The sequence below is a fragment of the Alternaria viburni genome (genome assembly GCF_023758015.1).
Source record: "Alternaria viburni strain BMP 2772 chromosome Unknown scaffold_20, whole genome shotgun sequence".
Classification (NCBI taxonomy): domain Eukaryota; kingdom Fungi; phylum Ascomycota; class Dothideomycetes; order Pleosporales; family Pleosporaceae; genus Alternaria; species Alternaria viburni.
Window position 1 is genome coordinate 619,556 of NW_026055789.1, and position 16,003 is coordinate 635,558.

At 54.4% G+C, this 16,003-nt stretch overlaps 5 protein-coding genes across 5 annotated transcripts; 1 reads left to right on the forward strand and 4 right to left on the reverse strand.

Annotated features, from left to right (window-relative positions):
• Nucleotides 1-1,784: 1,784 nt before the first annotated feature.
• Nucleotides 1,785-2,890, reverse strand: ERG3 (c-5 sterol desaturase; the record flags this gene model as incomplete). Its single annotated transcript, XM_049357417.1, has 2 exons — nt 1,785-2,571; nt 2,622-2,890. The coding sequence occupies 2 exons, from the start codon at nt 2,888-2,890 to the stop codon at nt 1,785-1,787; spliced, it is 1,056 nt and encodes a 351-aa protein (XP_049208315.1).
• A 710-nt stretch (nt 2,891-3,600) lies between these two features.
• RBG2 (Ribosome-interacting GTPase 2) lies at nt 3,601-4,974 on the reverse strand (the record flags this gene model as incomplete). The annotated part of the gene is made up of 3 exons (XM_049357418.1): nt 3,601-4,177; nt 4,224-4,655; nt 4,946-4,974. 3 exons carry the CDS (start codon nt 4,972-4,974, stop codon nt 3,601-3,603), a joined length of 1,038 nt encoding a protein of 345 aa, XP_049208316.1.
• Nucleotides 4,975-5,659: 685 nt separating this feature from the next.
• Nucleotides 5,660-6,453, forward strand: J4E79_008564 (uncharacterized protein; the record flags this gene model as incomplete). Its single annotated transcript, XM_049357419.1, has 2 exons — nt 5,660-6,410; nt 6,446-6,453. 2 exons carry the CDS (start codon nt 5,660-5,662, stop codon nt 6,451-6,453), a joined length of 759 nt encoding a protein of 252 aa, XP_049208317.1.
• Nucleotides 6,454-9,619: 3,166 nt separating this feature from the next.
• Nucleotides 9,620-11,194, reverse strand: J4E79_008565 (uncharacterized protein; the record flags this gene model as incomplete). Its single annotated transcript, XM_049357420.1, has 2 exons — nt 9,620-10,683; nt 11,080-11,194. The coding sequence occupies 2 exons, from the start codon at nt 11,192-11,194 to the stop codon at nt 9,620-9,622; spliced, it is 1,179 nt and encodes a 392-aa protein (XP_049208318.1).
• A 1,375-nt stretch (nt 11,195-12,569) lies between these two features.
• J4E79_008566 (uncharacterized protein) lies at nt 12,570-15,346 on the reverse strand (the record flags this gene model as incomplete). The annotated part of the gene is made up of 3 exons (XM_049357421.1): nt 12,570-14,746; nt 14,792-15,228; nt 15,276-15,346. 3 exons carry the CDS (start codon nt 15,344-15,346, stop codon nt 12,570-12,572), a joined length of 2,685 nt encoding a protein of 894 aa, XP_049208319.1.
• Nucleotides 15,347-16,003: the final 657 nt, after the last annotated feature.

Consider the following 16,003-nt stretch of genomic DNA (forward strand, 5'->3'; position numbering starts at 1 on the left):
CAAACATCCCCAACCCTAAACCCCACTGGAAAAGGATCCCCGTTATCCACTAAAACCTGCCTGTACCCCGTAATCCACGCCCTCCCTTTGACCCTCGGTAGAATCGCCTCATACCCGCCCACTTCCGTCGTACCCAAAATACTACACTGAAACTGCGTCCCCACGATACTCTTGTGGGTAAACTTCTCCCCAACCTTCAACAACCCCTTCGCATGCAAGACCGCCATCCTGGCCGAAGTCCCCGTCCCACACGGACTCCTATCGAACCTGCCCGGGCTCACCACCACCGTATTAACACTCGCCAAACTGCCATCTTGCTCCTCCACCACCGGCCCTGTAAACTCAACCGCACTAACCCCCCTAATCTGCGCATTCGCCGGATGAACAGGTTCATAAACCCTTTTAACCTCCTTAAAAATCCTCTGACCCAATTCCACAAGCCGCCTCCCATGCCTATTCTCCACCCCAATCCCCAACCCCAATTTCTCCGTATCCACAAGCACGAAATACATGCCCCCCCACGCAACATCCACCTCAACAACGCCCAAACCCTCTACATCGATTTTCAACCCAAGCTCCTGAACAAAAGCAGGAACATTATCAAACTCCACACTCCTCACCTTCCCCCCCTCACACTCCGCCCTCACCCTCACAACCCCCGCCGCCGTATCCAACACCACCCTACTAACCGGCTCCTTCATCTCCAGCATCCCACTCTCCAACAACACAGTCGTAACGCAAATAGTATTACTCCCGCTCATAGGCGCATACTCGTCGCTCTCCAGGATGAGGAAACCGGCATGAGCGGAGGGGTCGCAGGGGGATAAGAGCAGGTTCATGCATTGGGAGACGCGGCCGAGTGGCTCTTGCATGAGGCGTTGCCGGTAGTGGTCGGCGTTGTGGAGGAAGTATTGCAGTTTGGCGTACATGGTGGGGAGGTGGATGGGGTCGGGGATGCCGGAGGTTATTACGTCGCCGATTTCGCCTTCGGCGTGGACGGTTGTTATGTGGATCAGGGGGGAGGGGGGGTTGGGTGGTGGGGTGGACATTTTGGTGGTGGTGAGGGTGGTGGGTGAGGGTGTGGAGTGGGAATGCTGGGGCTGGAGGAGGTGTTAGTATGTGTAGGTATGTTGGATAGGGATGATGTCTGTTTATACTGACAGTTTAGTGATTTGATATCCTTTCCCATGTCTCTTCCATGCATTCGATAAGTTGATAATGCTGTGTATCCAAACTCCATACGATCGGCCCCCGGAAGATGTCCTTCAATAAGTTAATATTTCGAGAGACTATATATTCATCACTCCAGCGATAAACAGAGTCAGCGTACTATCGGATCCCATACACGACCCACACAAATGTACTCGTAGGGCGTGCAGAGCACAGCCAAGTGCTAAGATGCATACCCCGCTTCCTACAACGAGGGGTCAAGCTTACCAACATGTCAAGACGAACTGTGTTTATAAGCACATTACCACGAGAACTCAGATCTCAGTGGGTCTGGATGCTGAATCTCGACCAAATTACTATTACTATCCTATGAGGCGACTCTTTCTCCCTAAGTTCTATGACATTACAAACAAGGACTTTGCTCTGCAAAGCGAGGCCACTATACTCAAACTTTTGATGCAGCGAACGTAAAGAATGGTATGTACACGCAGAAACAGGTAGCCGATGGAGATCGACCTGCGATCGCACAAGCATATATACACCTTAACCCCACCCATATCGTAACGGCGTCTCAATCTTCCTAACATGCAATGTGATGCAGTTAGAAAGAACGTCTAGCGGACCTTCTTCGTCTCAGAAGCGTATGTACGATCGTTCTCGTCACCCTCAACTTCCTCCACCATCTTATCGACGGCCTCAGCTTGCTTCTTCCACTCGGTTTGGCACATTTTGAGTTCCTTCTGGAAAAGCTCGTCGTTAGGCTTCCTGTAGCTTCCACCAAGACGGTCCCACAGCGTCGTGTATTGACCGTAGTTGTAGTTGAAGTATAGGTGGTGCATGGTATGGCAAGCAGCACCATTGATAATAGGCGAGTTGTGCGCGTATTCGCCGTCGTGGATCAGGACAGTCCAGATGTTGACGAAGACGAAGAGGAAGACGTATGCGAATTTCGAAAGTGGGAACAGGAAGGGGAAGATGTGGTAGGGAAGGCCCTGGGCGTAGCCGTCGGCGGGGTGGAACGCGTGCGAGGCGAAGGGCGTGGGCATGATCCACTTGTGGTGCGGCTTGTGGACGTGCTTGTAGACGCGGGGGTGGTGGAGGCCGCGGTGGATCCAGTAGATGGCCGAGTCGGTGAAGAGGAAGAAGAGCGGGAACTGCAGGTAGTTGTACCAGAGTCCTGGGCCTTGGTCTACGGTGTCGTATAGCTTGGAGTAGCCGCGCACTTCGAGCAGGAACCAGGGCACGGTGAAGATGGCCATGATGGGGAAGGCAATGTTGGCCTGCTTCATCTCGAGCTTGATCTGGTTCTTGAGGTAGCGCGGGTGGTTGAAGGTCGACTTGTCGAAGACGAGGAAGTACGAGGCGCCGGCGAAGACATAGTATACTAGGACACCAAAGAGCCTGGAGCGTTGTTAGAGGAGAACTACGTAAAAGGCTGGGGCAGCGCATACCATGTGATGAGGTACAAGGACACGGCCTGTCGCCGCCAGTCGTCGCGTGTCCATTGGCTCATGTAGGCATACTTGGAGGGCTCGACGGAGAAGAATTGCGTCGAGGGCTCGTACTGCCAGGTCGCGTGCGGAAGCGCAAAGCCCGTGGGCTCCTCTCTAATGCTCGAAACCGTTGCATTGCCGACGAAAGAGGGTGTGGAAGCGGGGAGGAGGGTCGCGTAGAGAGGGTCGAAGAGAAAGGTGTCTGCCAGTTCGAGGACGACGTCCATGGCTATTCGGCTGGGGCGAGGAGACGCCTCGGCGATCGGCGGATTCAGGTACGGAAGGCCTGCGATTCGTGATGTTTGAGGACCAACGGGCGCACACAATGCAGGTACACGTCACAACAAGAGACAGGCAAGAAGAGCAATGTAAGAAGAGCAGAGTATCTAGGATAGAGTATAAACGAATGTGGGGAGGCGAATGCTCTCGTTCAAGTAGGTAGTCATAACGGCAACGCTTCCATTTATCGGCGATAAGTTTTCGGCGCCCCGAGTACAAGCGTCCCTGAGGGAATTGTCGCCAGGGTCCATGTTAACTGCTTTGGTTCCTCAACCGTCGACCTTGTGCCAATCAAGCGTCAAGACGGCCGGCTAGAGACGCTCACGTGACTACGCATCACAATCTCGCGCGCCGGAATCGACGCATCCGCTGGTTCCGGAAGTGGACTGACAGCCCTACAGACGCTGCCCCTTATCAGATCTTCTCATCCGATCCTCGGAACATGCTCGGACGGTGACAGCACGGTTGACACGCCACTCTTGCGCTTACAAACCGTGATTGCGCGTTTTGTGGCGTGCATTTGTCTTGACTGGTAGTGAGAATCAGTTATTGGTGGCATGGGAGGTTTGGTTCTAGGCGGTCTCGGCAGACCCTCTTGTGAGTCGTATACAGCTGATGCTCATTCGTCTCTATTTGATACCAGGCCTCGACAACACAATTACTTTGCCACAATGCTGACAACATCCTCATCGGCCACTACATGCCCCAAGCCCACTTTCTGCGGCACGTGCCTGGCACTTGCGCCCCAAACCAGCGCATGCTTGAACGTCTCCTTCAGCGTCCGATGGACTTGGTCGCAAACATCCTCAATCGTGCTTCCGTGTCGTACAATGAGCGCCTCTGAGAAATCTGGGTCATTGCCCTTCCTCTTTGTGTACACCCTGATCAATCTCAACTCTTCCCAACACCTGTCCACGACGTCTTGAATACCGAGATCGAGCTCACAACTCATGACGACGGTGTGTGGCTCGCGTGCTAATTCGTCCAAGTGCGGGAGACCGATGCTATCGATCTTGTTGTACACGTAGAGACACTTGATGTATTTCCTGTGGTCCTTCATGATGACGTCGATGAAGTCGTCGACTGTTGCGTTTTCATCTCGGACGAGGACTTCGCAGTTGAGCATCTTGTAGTCTTTGAGAATGTTGTAGACCATCTTCTCGTCGAGATGCTTGGGCGGGACCTGGAAGTTGATTTTCATGCCGCCAGCCTTCTTAGGCTTGAGATAGATGTTCCTGTTGTCGATGAGATTCTGACGTGGAAGTATTGAGGTGAACTTACGGTGGCTCACGGTTCAATCTGATACCCACAGCTTCCAGTTCAGCTTCCAGCAATCGCCTCTGTTCCGCCTTCTTCGTAGCATCAAGAATCATGCAGACAAGATCACTCGTCTTCGCAGCACTAATGACCTGTCTTCCTCGTCCCTTACCCTCCGCAGCACCCTCAATAATACCCGGTAAATCCAAGACCTGAATCTCAGCACCACCATACTCAAGCACACCAGGAATCGCCGTGAGAGTGGTGAAGGCGTAGGATGCGGCTTCTGATTTTGTCTTTGTGACTCTGGAGAGGAAGGTCGACTTTCCTACCGACGGGAAGCCAACGAGTGCAATACGCGCATCTCCGGATTTCGATACATCGAATCCTTGTCCTCCACCGGAACCTGCACCTGCAGCGGGTTCGAGGAGTTGTGCGCGGAGACGGGCAAGTTTTCTGTAGCATGGTTAGCATACAGAGACTATATATAGGAGTATAGATAGTGTACCCTTTCAGTAGACCAAGATGGTATTCTATACTTGACTGTCAGCACGTGATGCACAATGCATCCAGTATCGATGCAATCAAATCCGCTTCTACATACCCGTAGCCTTATTCTCTGCATCTCGTTAGCGCAAATATCATCAAAAAGCACTGTCCCACTCACTCTGCGTCCTCCTCATCTCATCCTCAATCCTGGCGGGGCGTTAGCGCAAGGCCACATCAAAACTTCGGCGCTATCCCACTCTTTGATCTTCTCCGTAATATTCACCATCTTGACGGTTTACTTCGCACTCTTCGCACTCGGGATAGAGAGGGACTGGGGTGAGAATGAACGGTAATCGCACTTTGTGGCGGGCTGCAGTCCGGCAATATCACGATGGTAAAGGTTTGGTGTTGCAGGCGCCCGCAGCCCAGCGCCATTGCGCTTCGGGCCTAGCGCGTCAGCTAGCGAAGGCAAGATGCAGTGCGTCATCTGAAAGGCCATGAGCTTTTGCGCCACGCTGGTTTGTTTTGTGGTTTCTAGTGCTTAGTCTTGGTGCTTTCTTTCCTATGTTGTGAGTTTCTTACTTCTGTATCGCTTCTCGTTCTGGCTTGGAAGCATGTTGTTTAAATCCGAGGATCCTTGGCCGCGCTCGCATCACGACTTATTAGATCACTACCACGCTCAATACGATAAAGCTATCGCATCTGGGGAGTACCAACCATTCTTGTATCCATGGGGAACCCTTGGCGCCCTTTTTGTTATCATATATCTTCTCATCCCACATCAGAACCGGCCATGGCTCAAGAAAGGACGGTACTTGGCATTTGCATGGATTGCCGGATTCGCAACTTACAGTAACCTATACACAAAGGCGAGGGCTGTAGCACCAGCTTTGGGTATCGGTCTGGTCAACGCATGGAGTATAGCATGGGTTGGCGCGATCATAGTGTGCAACGATGCACAAACAGATTTCATGAGGATTGAAAGGACCGGAGGCGTTTTTGGCTCGGATCCAGACCAGCGGAAAGAGAAGACACAACACGATAGAGGTGCAGAAGCCAAAGAAGAAATCAAGAATCACATCTTAAAAGCCGACCTCGTCAACAGCTCCTCCGGGCCACGAGACCGCCACGGCCAATACGCATGGCAACCCTACCCTCTCCGCCCCTTCATCGAGCGCCTAGACTGGGTACTGGATATATTCTGCAACTTCCGGGGCATGGGCTGGAACTGGCGTACCACCGCCCTGCCCCCACCCCCAAAACCCATCCAGATCCAACTCGACGCCAACTCCAAATCCACCGTCCCAAAGCACACCTACAAAACCCACGCGGGCCAAGTAGCACAATTCACAAACCGGCGCACCCTCCTCCAGCAAAACACCTGGCGCCTACTCAAAGGCTACCTAGTCCTCGACCTGCTAAAAACAACAATGATGTGGGATCCCTATTTCTGGGGCTTGACAAACAGAGCAGCACCACCACCAGCCCACCTCCCCTCGTGGCTCACAAACAGCCCCGTACTAACACACACATACCACCTCCTCCTCAGCATGCTCGCCGTAAAATACGCGCTCCAAACCATCTTCGCCCTCGGCCCCCTCTTCTTCAGCGGCGCCCTCTCCCCCTCTCTCCTCGGCGCCCGCGCAGAACCCTGGATGTATCCTGAGACGTGGGCGCCGTACAGCGTGGTCTTGGATAAAGGGCTCGCGGGCTGGTGGGGCAGTTGGTGGCATCAGACTTTTCGGTTTGCGTTCCAGGAACCTAGTCGCAAGGTTATTGAGATGGTGGGCTTGGATAAGAGGGGGGTGGGCGCGAAGGCGTTGCAGCTTTTTGTGGCGTTCTTTCTGAGTGGCGTTGTGCATGGCAGTGGGAGTTATACTGCGACTGGGGAGACGAGGCCGGTAAGGGGGCCGATGGCGTTTTTCTTGCTGCAGGCTGTGGGGATTTTTGTTGAAGCAGGGTTGACGCAGGCTGCGAACGGAGCTGGACTAGGGAGGAGTCTGCCCAGCTGGCTGAAGCGGGGATGGACGTTTTTGTACGTTCATGTCTGGTTTTATTATACGGCTCATCTTCTTTGCGACGACTTTGCTCAGGCGGGCGTTTGGCTCTTCGAACCTATTCCTATCTCTCTGTTTCGCGGACTGGGATTCGGACCTGATGCGAGAGATGGGTGGTGGTGCTGGGGTGGACAGCTCGTACGCTGGCATCGTGGTGATACGTGGTTGACGACTGGTATTGCGTTTTAGAAGCTTCTACCGTCTCCTACGTGTAAGTCGTATGTCACATACCCTCTAGTAGATTCCCTACATACAGCACTGTAAACCGATCGATAGACCCAGAAAGAACAAGACACAGTTCTTCAAGAACGTACGCTCTCTGTCTTCCCATTAGTCTTCCAAGAAGAAAGCTCTTCCGTTTTCACTTCCCCAATCACTGCGAAAACTCAGTTGCGGTACGTGTTCAACCAACACCCGTTTTCACTATTTCACAGATCACTTCCACCTGCCAGCAAAGTAAAAGTACCCTTTTGCTGTACCAGTAGACTATCGCACCTCCACATACGCCCACTCCTCGCAAAGCCCTTACCCTTGAAAAAACGTCCACGCAAAACGACGTACACCTTCTGAAGACAACCCCACCCCGTCCTACAGTCAACCGCCGACTATGAACCAAGAGCCCTCACCCACAGAAACAGTCTTCAACCAAACATGGCGCTACCTCTCCCACGCCGCCGTCCCGGCTATGCTCCCCTCCAGCGCTCTCGACGCCAACGGCCTGATCCCACGGTCGTTTTGCCCAGAGGTTTATGATGGGGTGAGGAGGACAGTGGGGGAGATGAGGGAGGAGGGGCAGTGGGCGGTTTGGTATTGGGTTGTTGGGCCTGGAGATGGGGAAGCGAGGGATGGTGGTGATGGGAGGGATGATGAGAGGGGGAGAGTAGGATGGCATCCGTGTTTTAGGTTGCCTGCGAATCGGTGAGTGCGGGGAGTTTTGATGGGGAGATGGTGTGGTTGGGTTTGAGTGGGTTGGGTGTGGTGTTTGTTTGACTGGTCGATTGGTTACTGACAACTGACATTGAATAGGCGCGTCGTCACACGGAACGTCCTCACCTCTCCCACCTCTCTCCCATACACCAACCTTTCCACCAATACCAACACCATCTCCTCACCCCCCGGTCCCCCTCCACCCCGCCGCCGCTCAATATCCTCCTCCTCCTATCTATCCACAAACCCGGACCATCACGTTTCCAACATCCTCTCTAACCCCATCGCCAATCCACGCAGCACCCACAGCCGCCGATCAAGCGCCGACACAACACGTCGCATGAGTTCCGTTCGCGAAGAAAGTAAGAGTGAGGAGGGTAGTGTGGAGGCGGCGAGTGAGAGTGTGAGTGAGAGGATAAGGAAGAGCTCGAGTTTACATGTTAGGCCGGGGATGATTAGGAAGTAAGTGAGGAGGAGGTGGACAGGGTGGGGAGTGCATTGGATAGTTTGATGGAAGTTAACGGCAAGGATATCAGAGAGGAGGGTAGCAAAGCCAACAAGCACATGTATCGATCTCGCAAGACCTCGCCTTCCTGACCATCACAGACCAACCCATCCGATGAAAACTTAAATCCCACTCCCACTGCCACTCTTCCGCCAACCCCACCGATCCTCCTCTTCCCCCGTCTCCTTGCCCAATCCATTTTGAGAAAAGCCACGACGCAACAGCTCTACACTCCATTCGAGGAACAACTTCGGAATCTTTCCTCCCACCCAACCCTGTCTGTCCTACCTTCAATACTTAAACTTTCCCTCGCGTCAATCCCCACCCCAAACCTCAGTCCAACAACGCGTCATAAACCTGAAACGCATAAACGACACACACACACCAAGGATGGCCGTCAATCACGTCATGCAGCGCCTTTCGCGACCATGACAGCATTACCGAGATGAAGGCTTTTCATGCAGGACTATGTCAGTCGCAAGGCTGAAGCGAGATGTCGAGTCAGTTGTTCCTTGCAACACCAAGAAAAGATGTTCGACTCAGCTCAGCTCAACTCAACTCAACTCAGCTGTTGGGAAGTGAGTAACGCCGAATCTAGTAGAGAAAACGGAAGGTGGAGATGGCAAATGGGTAATGATGGTAATAAATAAATATAGTACATACACGCGCCACACTCTATGGCACATGGCACATACGCCCAGTCCAGCCCGGTCCGTCTAGCCACACACACCTACACAGCCCGACCAAACCAAACCGAACAAACAAAAGACCGCAGCGCACCGACAACAGCGCATCTCGCAGCAGGGTATCGGAAAGAAACTCGGAAGAAAACGATCGCGCAAAAAACAAAACAAACAAACCACGATCTCAACGACCATGAACAAAAAGACCCGAGATGCGATGCGATGCAATGAGGAGATAGAGAAAAAAGAAACATTATGACTTTGTATGTGAGGGTTGTGCGTCGCCGCAGATATTGTGTAGTAGGTCGTAACAGCTCTTACAACAAGAAAAGTAGAAAAAAGAAAAGGGCAACCGGAATGCCCAGCCCACCCAATCAAGCAGACCCAAGAATCAAGACTGACTTGACACCATCAAACTCCTCAAACGACCAATGCAAATGAATGTCGATATGCCGCTAAACCGCGTGAATCGTTCCTTTTTGGCTTTTGAACTGTGTCTCTCCTCGTATGTCTTTGTGTTGTGTTGTACGTATAGTGGTTTGGTGTGGTATTATGACTGCGCTTCGATGATGGTGGGTTGGGAATTAACCTGCAGAGTAGGCGTAATGGGGTATGGTAGGTATTGCTCGTGCTGCTGCTGGTGTGAAGCTTCGGTGGGGTGATTATCTTCTTGCGTGTGCGGCCGTGTGCCTGTGTCGGGGCCGAGATGGGGATCTGGTATTTGGACGTCGAGCTATGGAGGGTTAGTTAAACGTGGGTTTACTCATTGTGTTTTTGTATACGCACTGTCAGGTATCCAGTCCGCCGTAGTGGGATTATGCGGACTGCTTCTTTGGACCCGATGTCGCGGTTCCAGTCTTCGATCCAGCGCTCGAGGTCGGCGAGTTGCTTTTTTACGCCGGTGAAGCCCGCGTCTTCCCAGAGCCAGAAGGTCGCGATGCCGAGGACGGTGTCGAGGCAGGCGCGGAAGGTGAATGGGTCGAAGGCGTCAACGAGAGTATCATTGATCTTCTTGATGAGTATCCGGAAGTCGTCTTCGGTGACGAGGGGGTCTAGGATCTCGGGGTAGAGATTGGCAAACGTCGGGGCCAGGTCGCCCTTCATCATCCAGTCGCGCTTTATGCGGATAATGCGCGTCGTGTTGTACAGCTCGGAGTCGAGTGGCACATGCGGGTTGGGATGGGGAAAGCAGGGATGCGAAGGGCCCCAGGGGAACTCGGACACGGCGTCGGCGTCGTCGTCAGCTGCAGACCCTGATCGTCTCGAGTGCAGTGAGGTGCGTCCGGAGCCGGGCAGGGAGACGCGCGACAGGCCGGCGGGCTGGTGGTTGCGGCCGGCTTCGATGTCTTTGTCGGCATGGGGCGCGGGCGAGACGCTGTCCCTGGGGTTGGCGGCAGAGGCCATGACGAGGCCTGGCGTGGGCGGCTGGGTGGGCGGCTGGCTCCTGCGATCACGCGGAAGGGCGATGCTGGTGCGACCGCTGATGCTGTCCTCGCCCGTGGAACGTTGGACGGCGAGGGAGCTCGGCGCAGGGCTCTGGCGACTCAGGCGGCGCTCGGGAAGCGAGAGCAGCGGGTACTCGTCGCGGCCGTCCTCTCTGGCCTGCGTCTCAAAGTCGCGCTCAATGGGCAGATTGGGATAGTGGGTGTCGCGCGGCGGGGGCAGGGCCTGGGGCGCAGGCGGCGGGTTCTGGATCTGGAGGGTGCGCGGCGACGAGTTGACGGGGTTCCAGAGACGCGAGGCGGGCTGGCGCGGCGGGCCCTGGTACAGCGCGCGCAGGTTGAGGTTGAAGATGCGGTTGGTCAGCGACCAGCGGGCAGGCACTGGCGACGCAGCAGGCGGCGGGTAAGCAGCGGAGGGCGGGCGTGGAGTCGTCGTCGTGCCGGTGGTGAACGGGCGGTGCTGGGTGGTGGTGAATTCCTTAGGGGTCCCAAGGGCAAGTGGTCCATGCTCACTGCAGCATTGCCTGCCGACAAGACCAAGTTTGCCGTGGGTGCTGTACTGTTAGGGAAGAAGGAGCAGACAGCGGGGAATCAGGTGTCGTGGATGAGTGCGCTGCACTGTTATGGCAGGACGTCGTCGTGTCGTGGTCGCCGTGGTCAGTGTCGCAGTGTTGGTGTCAACGTCTCACACGGCGGGTTTGGCAATAGCAGAGACAGAAACGGGCCATGGAATTAACTTTTGTCGCGTGCAGCAAAAGGAGCACTCAAGGGCAGCACCGGGGAGAGGAGTGAGGGCTTCCTTCTTCTTGTACACGACACGAGACGTCCGCCTCGTCCGGCGCAACTTGGGCACCTCCCAGACCAGGCTCATGAAAAAGCGCCTGCCTGCCATGGCTTGTGCAGGCTGATGACTGCCTGCCGCATCACGCTGACCCCTGCCCCTTCACCCATCCCTCACCTATCCTAGGCACTGTGCCTGCATTAGCCCGGACAATCCTGACCATCCCTAACATTCCCATCCGACTGCTGTCAATCTTAAGCATACTCGACATGCATTCCCTCTCATACGGTAATACGTTGGCGGGCACACCCACGCCTGCCGTCACCGTTGACATCCGCCGTCCGCCTCCGCTGTCGCTCACATGACCCTGACCCTGACCAGACCATGACGTTGGCGCACGCCTCGAGTACAACAGCCCAGCCCTGTTTCACAACACAAATCAATGTCCACACGATCCTCCTAACACACTCTGTTCCTCGACTAACCCGCTCAATCGCCCGTCATAATCGTCATCATCACCATCACCATCATTATTAACACACGCATGACTCCATGCCCATCCCCCTCACACCCCCGTCCCCCCTCTCAATGCTAACCAACTAACCCTCCACCCATCTCACACGGCCACACCCATGAGTAGCAACTCCCCTACCACCAATTACCCACACATCAGCCACATCCCCGGCAAGCCCTGTCAGCTCTATACCCAGAACCGCGTCGTCGGGATTCCGCGCACTTGCTCTCCTCTGAACAGCGTCAAGTCCGTGTGCTCGACTTGACCCCTATTCTGGCGTTTACTTCCGATGACTAGTCTGTATATGATGTCAGCCGGCGTGTCTGTGCTGGTGGCGATGCGGTACGAGGCTGGCTGTTTGCAGCTTTGCCGGGTGCGTGGAGAGATGGTGCCGTAGGTAGCATCGTGGGTCGTGTGGCTGCGTGCGGCGTAGTGTCGTAATAGTGAATCCTGTCTCCAGCCTCACTTTTCCCGTTGTCCAGGATCGACGTCGCTTGTGTATGAGTGTAGACGGCGACTACGCTTCTCATATCCTGGGTATAATACTCTTGTAATAATAACTGCACATCCTATTACTGTCGATCTATAAAGCACACTCACTGCTCATTTCACATTTCACGAATGGAGTCGCTATGCCGGTTCATATGCTCTCGTATTGCTAATAGCTGCAAGATTGTTGTATACCGCAAATTCGTATATAAAATATCAACACAAATATCCCGCCCTCATGTAATGGTATATCCTTCGCGTTGCTCGTCGATATGCCAGTCCGTATCCAACCCTTATCGTGACCTGACCCGAACCGAACCTAACCTTCCCAAACCCGCTCGCAGAGCTCAAAAGGCTCTCGTGTACAACTACGTAACTACCTACTAACATAGAAAGAGAAAAGATTCTTTTGTACGGGCCCGCCGGCTCGTAACTTCATCTCGAAACCCAAGTACCTATCCAAGGAAACATATATCCCACAAGCTAAGTGTGTCGATTAGCATTCGCCTGCATCTTCCTCATCGCCTCACGATGCGCATCCATCATTTGTCCACTCCGCATCATACTATCCATCTGACTCGCCCGCTGCTGCTGCATAACCTCGCGCTGCTGCCTCTCCATCTCCTTCTGCCGGCGCTCCATCAACAGCGCCGCGCGCTGCTGTTCCGCAACGTGAGCAGCCGTCTGCGCCGGCGGCGCAATATCGCGCATCGTGTCGCGCCAACCCGCGTAGAGTTGCTCGCGCTTCTGCTCCGACTGCGCGCTCGAGGAGCGCTTGGGTTGGTGGCTGTCGAAGCCGGCGGGCGCGCCTTTGGTGGCCCAGGCTTTGTTTTGCCATTTTTGCGAGGACGAGGGGGGTGTGCGGCCCGGGGAGCGGAGCGAGGGTTGGTGCGAGAGGGAGGGGGAGAGTTGTTGGGCTTGGAGGAGTGCGCGCCGTTGGGATAGCGTCATGTCTTCGTCGTCGGCGCCGCGTTGGGAGAGGTTGGGTGACGACATTTGGGGGGTGAGGGTTAGGGCTGAGGCGCGGTTTTTGATCAGGCTTTCGCGCTTGCTGAGGAGGGTGTTGCTGGGGAGGGGCGAGAGGGTGTCGAGTCTGATGGCGGAGTTGGAGCGGGAGAGGACCTGGGGAGAGGCGATGGAGGGGGAGTGGGTTAGGGATCGCTGGTTGATGAGTGATTCCTGAGAGAAGGTCGAGGTGTTGCGTCGGAGTCCTTGGCTGCTGTTCCGTTGTGTTCGGCTTCCAGTGGACATCCTTCTTGATTCGCGCTTGCTCTCGTAGAGGAGCTCGTCACTAACTGGTGTGGGCTTCTCTTCTGATCCGTCGGCGAGCATGATACCGGGTGACGAGGGCAGGAACATGTCTTCGTAGTCTGGCTTTTCGGCAGCCTCGAGATGCTTCGCCCATTCGTTCGTGCGGTAAGATAGGGCGATTTTCGACAGCTTCTCCGGCATCACGTTCTCGGCCAGACTGCCAACCTGTGATCCGCCTTGTTCCATTTGTGAGCCTTGAGAGATTTCATCAGACTTGGTAGACTTGGAGTATTTCTCGCTGCTCGCCTTGGAGCTAGACATGACCGTGTCAGCCCTGTGCTTGAATGTCTGTTCCTCGGGCGAGTCTGCTGTCTTTGGGTCGGTACTAGTCGTGAGAGATTTTACTACGTCAGCTGTGTTGACTACGCTCTTGCGGTTAGGCACAGTGTCGGAGTCCTGTCTCTTGAGTCCAGGCTTTTCAAATGGGTTGTCGTGCTCGGTTCCGATTGGTGATTCGACTGGGGACAGGTTACGGACCGATAGCACATCGAGGTCGTCGTCCAGTGTGGCGGCAATAGACGAAGCCCGGTCGTCTTCGTCACCTCGCATTCCGATCAAAGCCTCTTGCGATGCTACCATGTCCCTCGAGATACGTTGCCTCATTGCGGAGACATCAGAAACGCGCTTCGAGACGCGCCTGGGCACCTCGGCATCGTGATCAGTCTCAGGAACAGCAGAGACGGAGGTATTGTCGTCGTCAGTGTGCGCCTCATCTTCGGTAGGGACTTTGAACGGAAGTGGGACGACTGCTGGAGGTGGTGGCGGGGCTGTAGGGCGTAGGCTGTGGCTTTTGGCTAGAGTAGGCCTCGAGTCATCCTTGGGAGCCTCTGGAAGAGCCTTTTCGTTCTCAGCGGTATGGGCCTCGGATTCAATCTGTTGAATCGCATCATCATCGAGAACAGCGACAGTGACAGTCGCATCGGGCTTGGCGGTGTGGCTGGCAGATCGCATCATTCCAGTTGACATATTAACTGTGACCGCGCTGTCGTTGGGAGAGACCTCCTTCTCATGGACATGAGTAAGGTCTTTGGGATCTGAAGTGGAAGATCGGACACTGTCCTCGGGTACGTTCTGTCCGTTGCCATATGCAGCTTCCCATTGAGCACGCTCTTTCTGGAAGACCTCCTCAACCTTGCGACCTTGTTCCTCCTCTTCACGGTCTTGATCCGCCTGTCTTTCGAGTTGTTGAGCGGCAGTCTTTGCGCGGTGCTCTTTGACTAGCTTCCAAACGCGCAGCTGGGAGACAATACTGACTACTGTGATAATGACAACACCAGCCAGCTCGGCTTTGATGTTCTTGGTAACCGGGTAAGTATTGGTGTTAAGAGGGAAGATGTCATCGTTGAGGTCTGCGGAGGTTAGCAATAGTCTGCAAATAACGCACGGCAACTTACTCCAGAGGTAAAGCCAGAACTCCTTCCAGCCGGAACCAGCCAGACAGTCAATACCAAGGATGGCAGCGGTGGCTCCTGAGAAGGCGATTGAGGCGATAAGACCGTAGTTACGTGTGTAGTGACTGAAAGCTAGCGAGTAGCCTCCAGCTGACATGCAACCAATGAAGATGGCACGACCAGTTCCCGAAGTGATCAGGCCACCGTCCTTGACGCTGAGGAACCACATGCTTAGACAGAAGCCACCGAGTAGGCAGCCAAAACCTTCGGCTATGTCTGCAAAGACCAACGACAGGACACCGAAGATCACTCCAGTGAAGAAGGCCGCCACGAAGAAGGCTCCCTGGATGGCATCTGAGACGGGAGGGTTCATCAAGTATACTATCAAGACAGTGACGGCGAGAGCGGTCAGGTAGGCAGCAGACCCGAACACGTATACCCTTCTCTTTGTCAGTACAGATTGGTGAATGGATGTCGAGGTACATACCACTTGTTCTTGATACCAATGATGGCATATCCTAATCCACTAAGTAGCAATAGCACTCCAGTGACGCCCATAGCGGGGGTCAGCTTGGGGTGAATAGGCAGTGGGTTTTTTGGGTCCGCGGAGGCACTCTCTACATTACATTATTAGCTATCTCATCAGGTTCCTGACCACACAACGTACCAGAAGATACTGGAGTAGCATCATCAGATGGAGTCGTAGTAGGGACATCATTGATAGAGCTCGGTGCCGGTGTCTCTGATGGCTTGACTGAGGAAGCTTCAGTCGAAGAAGGGCGTTCAGACTCAATGCTCGAAGAGATTATTCCCGATGGGGTGGGTGTGGCAGAAGGCTGACGAGACGCACTGTCCTGAGCCTCACGCGTCGACTCCGCGGAAGGAGTGTCATCCTGTCTACGGACAGCAGCATGAGGAGCTGCCACCGCAAACTGTAGGCATAGAACAAGCGCAAGACAGAGGACCAAGTAGTGACCAGAAAAGCGCATGGCGATTATGCGGTGTAGACGTGTCTACAAAGAGCCAAATGCCATGGAGAAATTACGATTAGGATAGGAACTCGCGTCTGAACGGTCCTCCGAGGATACTCGAAGAGGAAAGCGCGACTCCTGATATGCAGCGAGGTGGTGTCTGCAACAATGACGCACGAGCAAAGATGTCGAAAGAGCAAAAATCGACGTGGTAAAGACTGTTTCAAGGAGCGAGATCGGATTA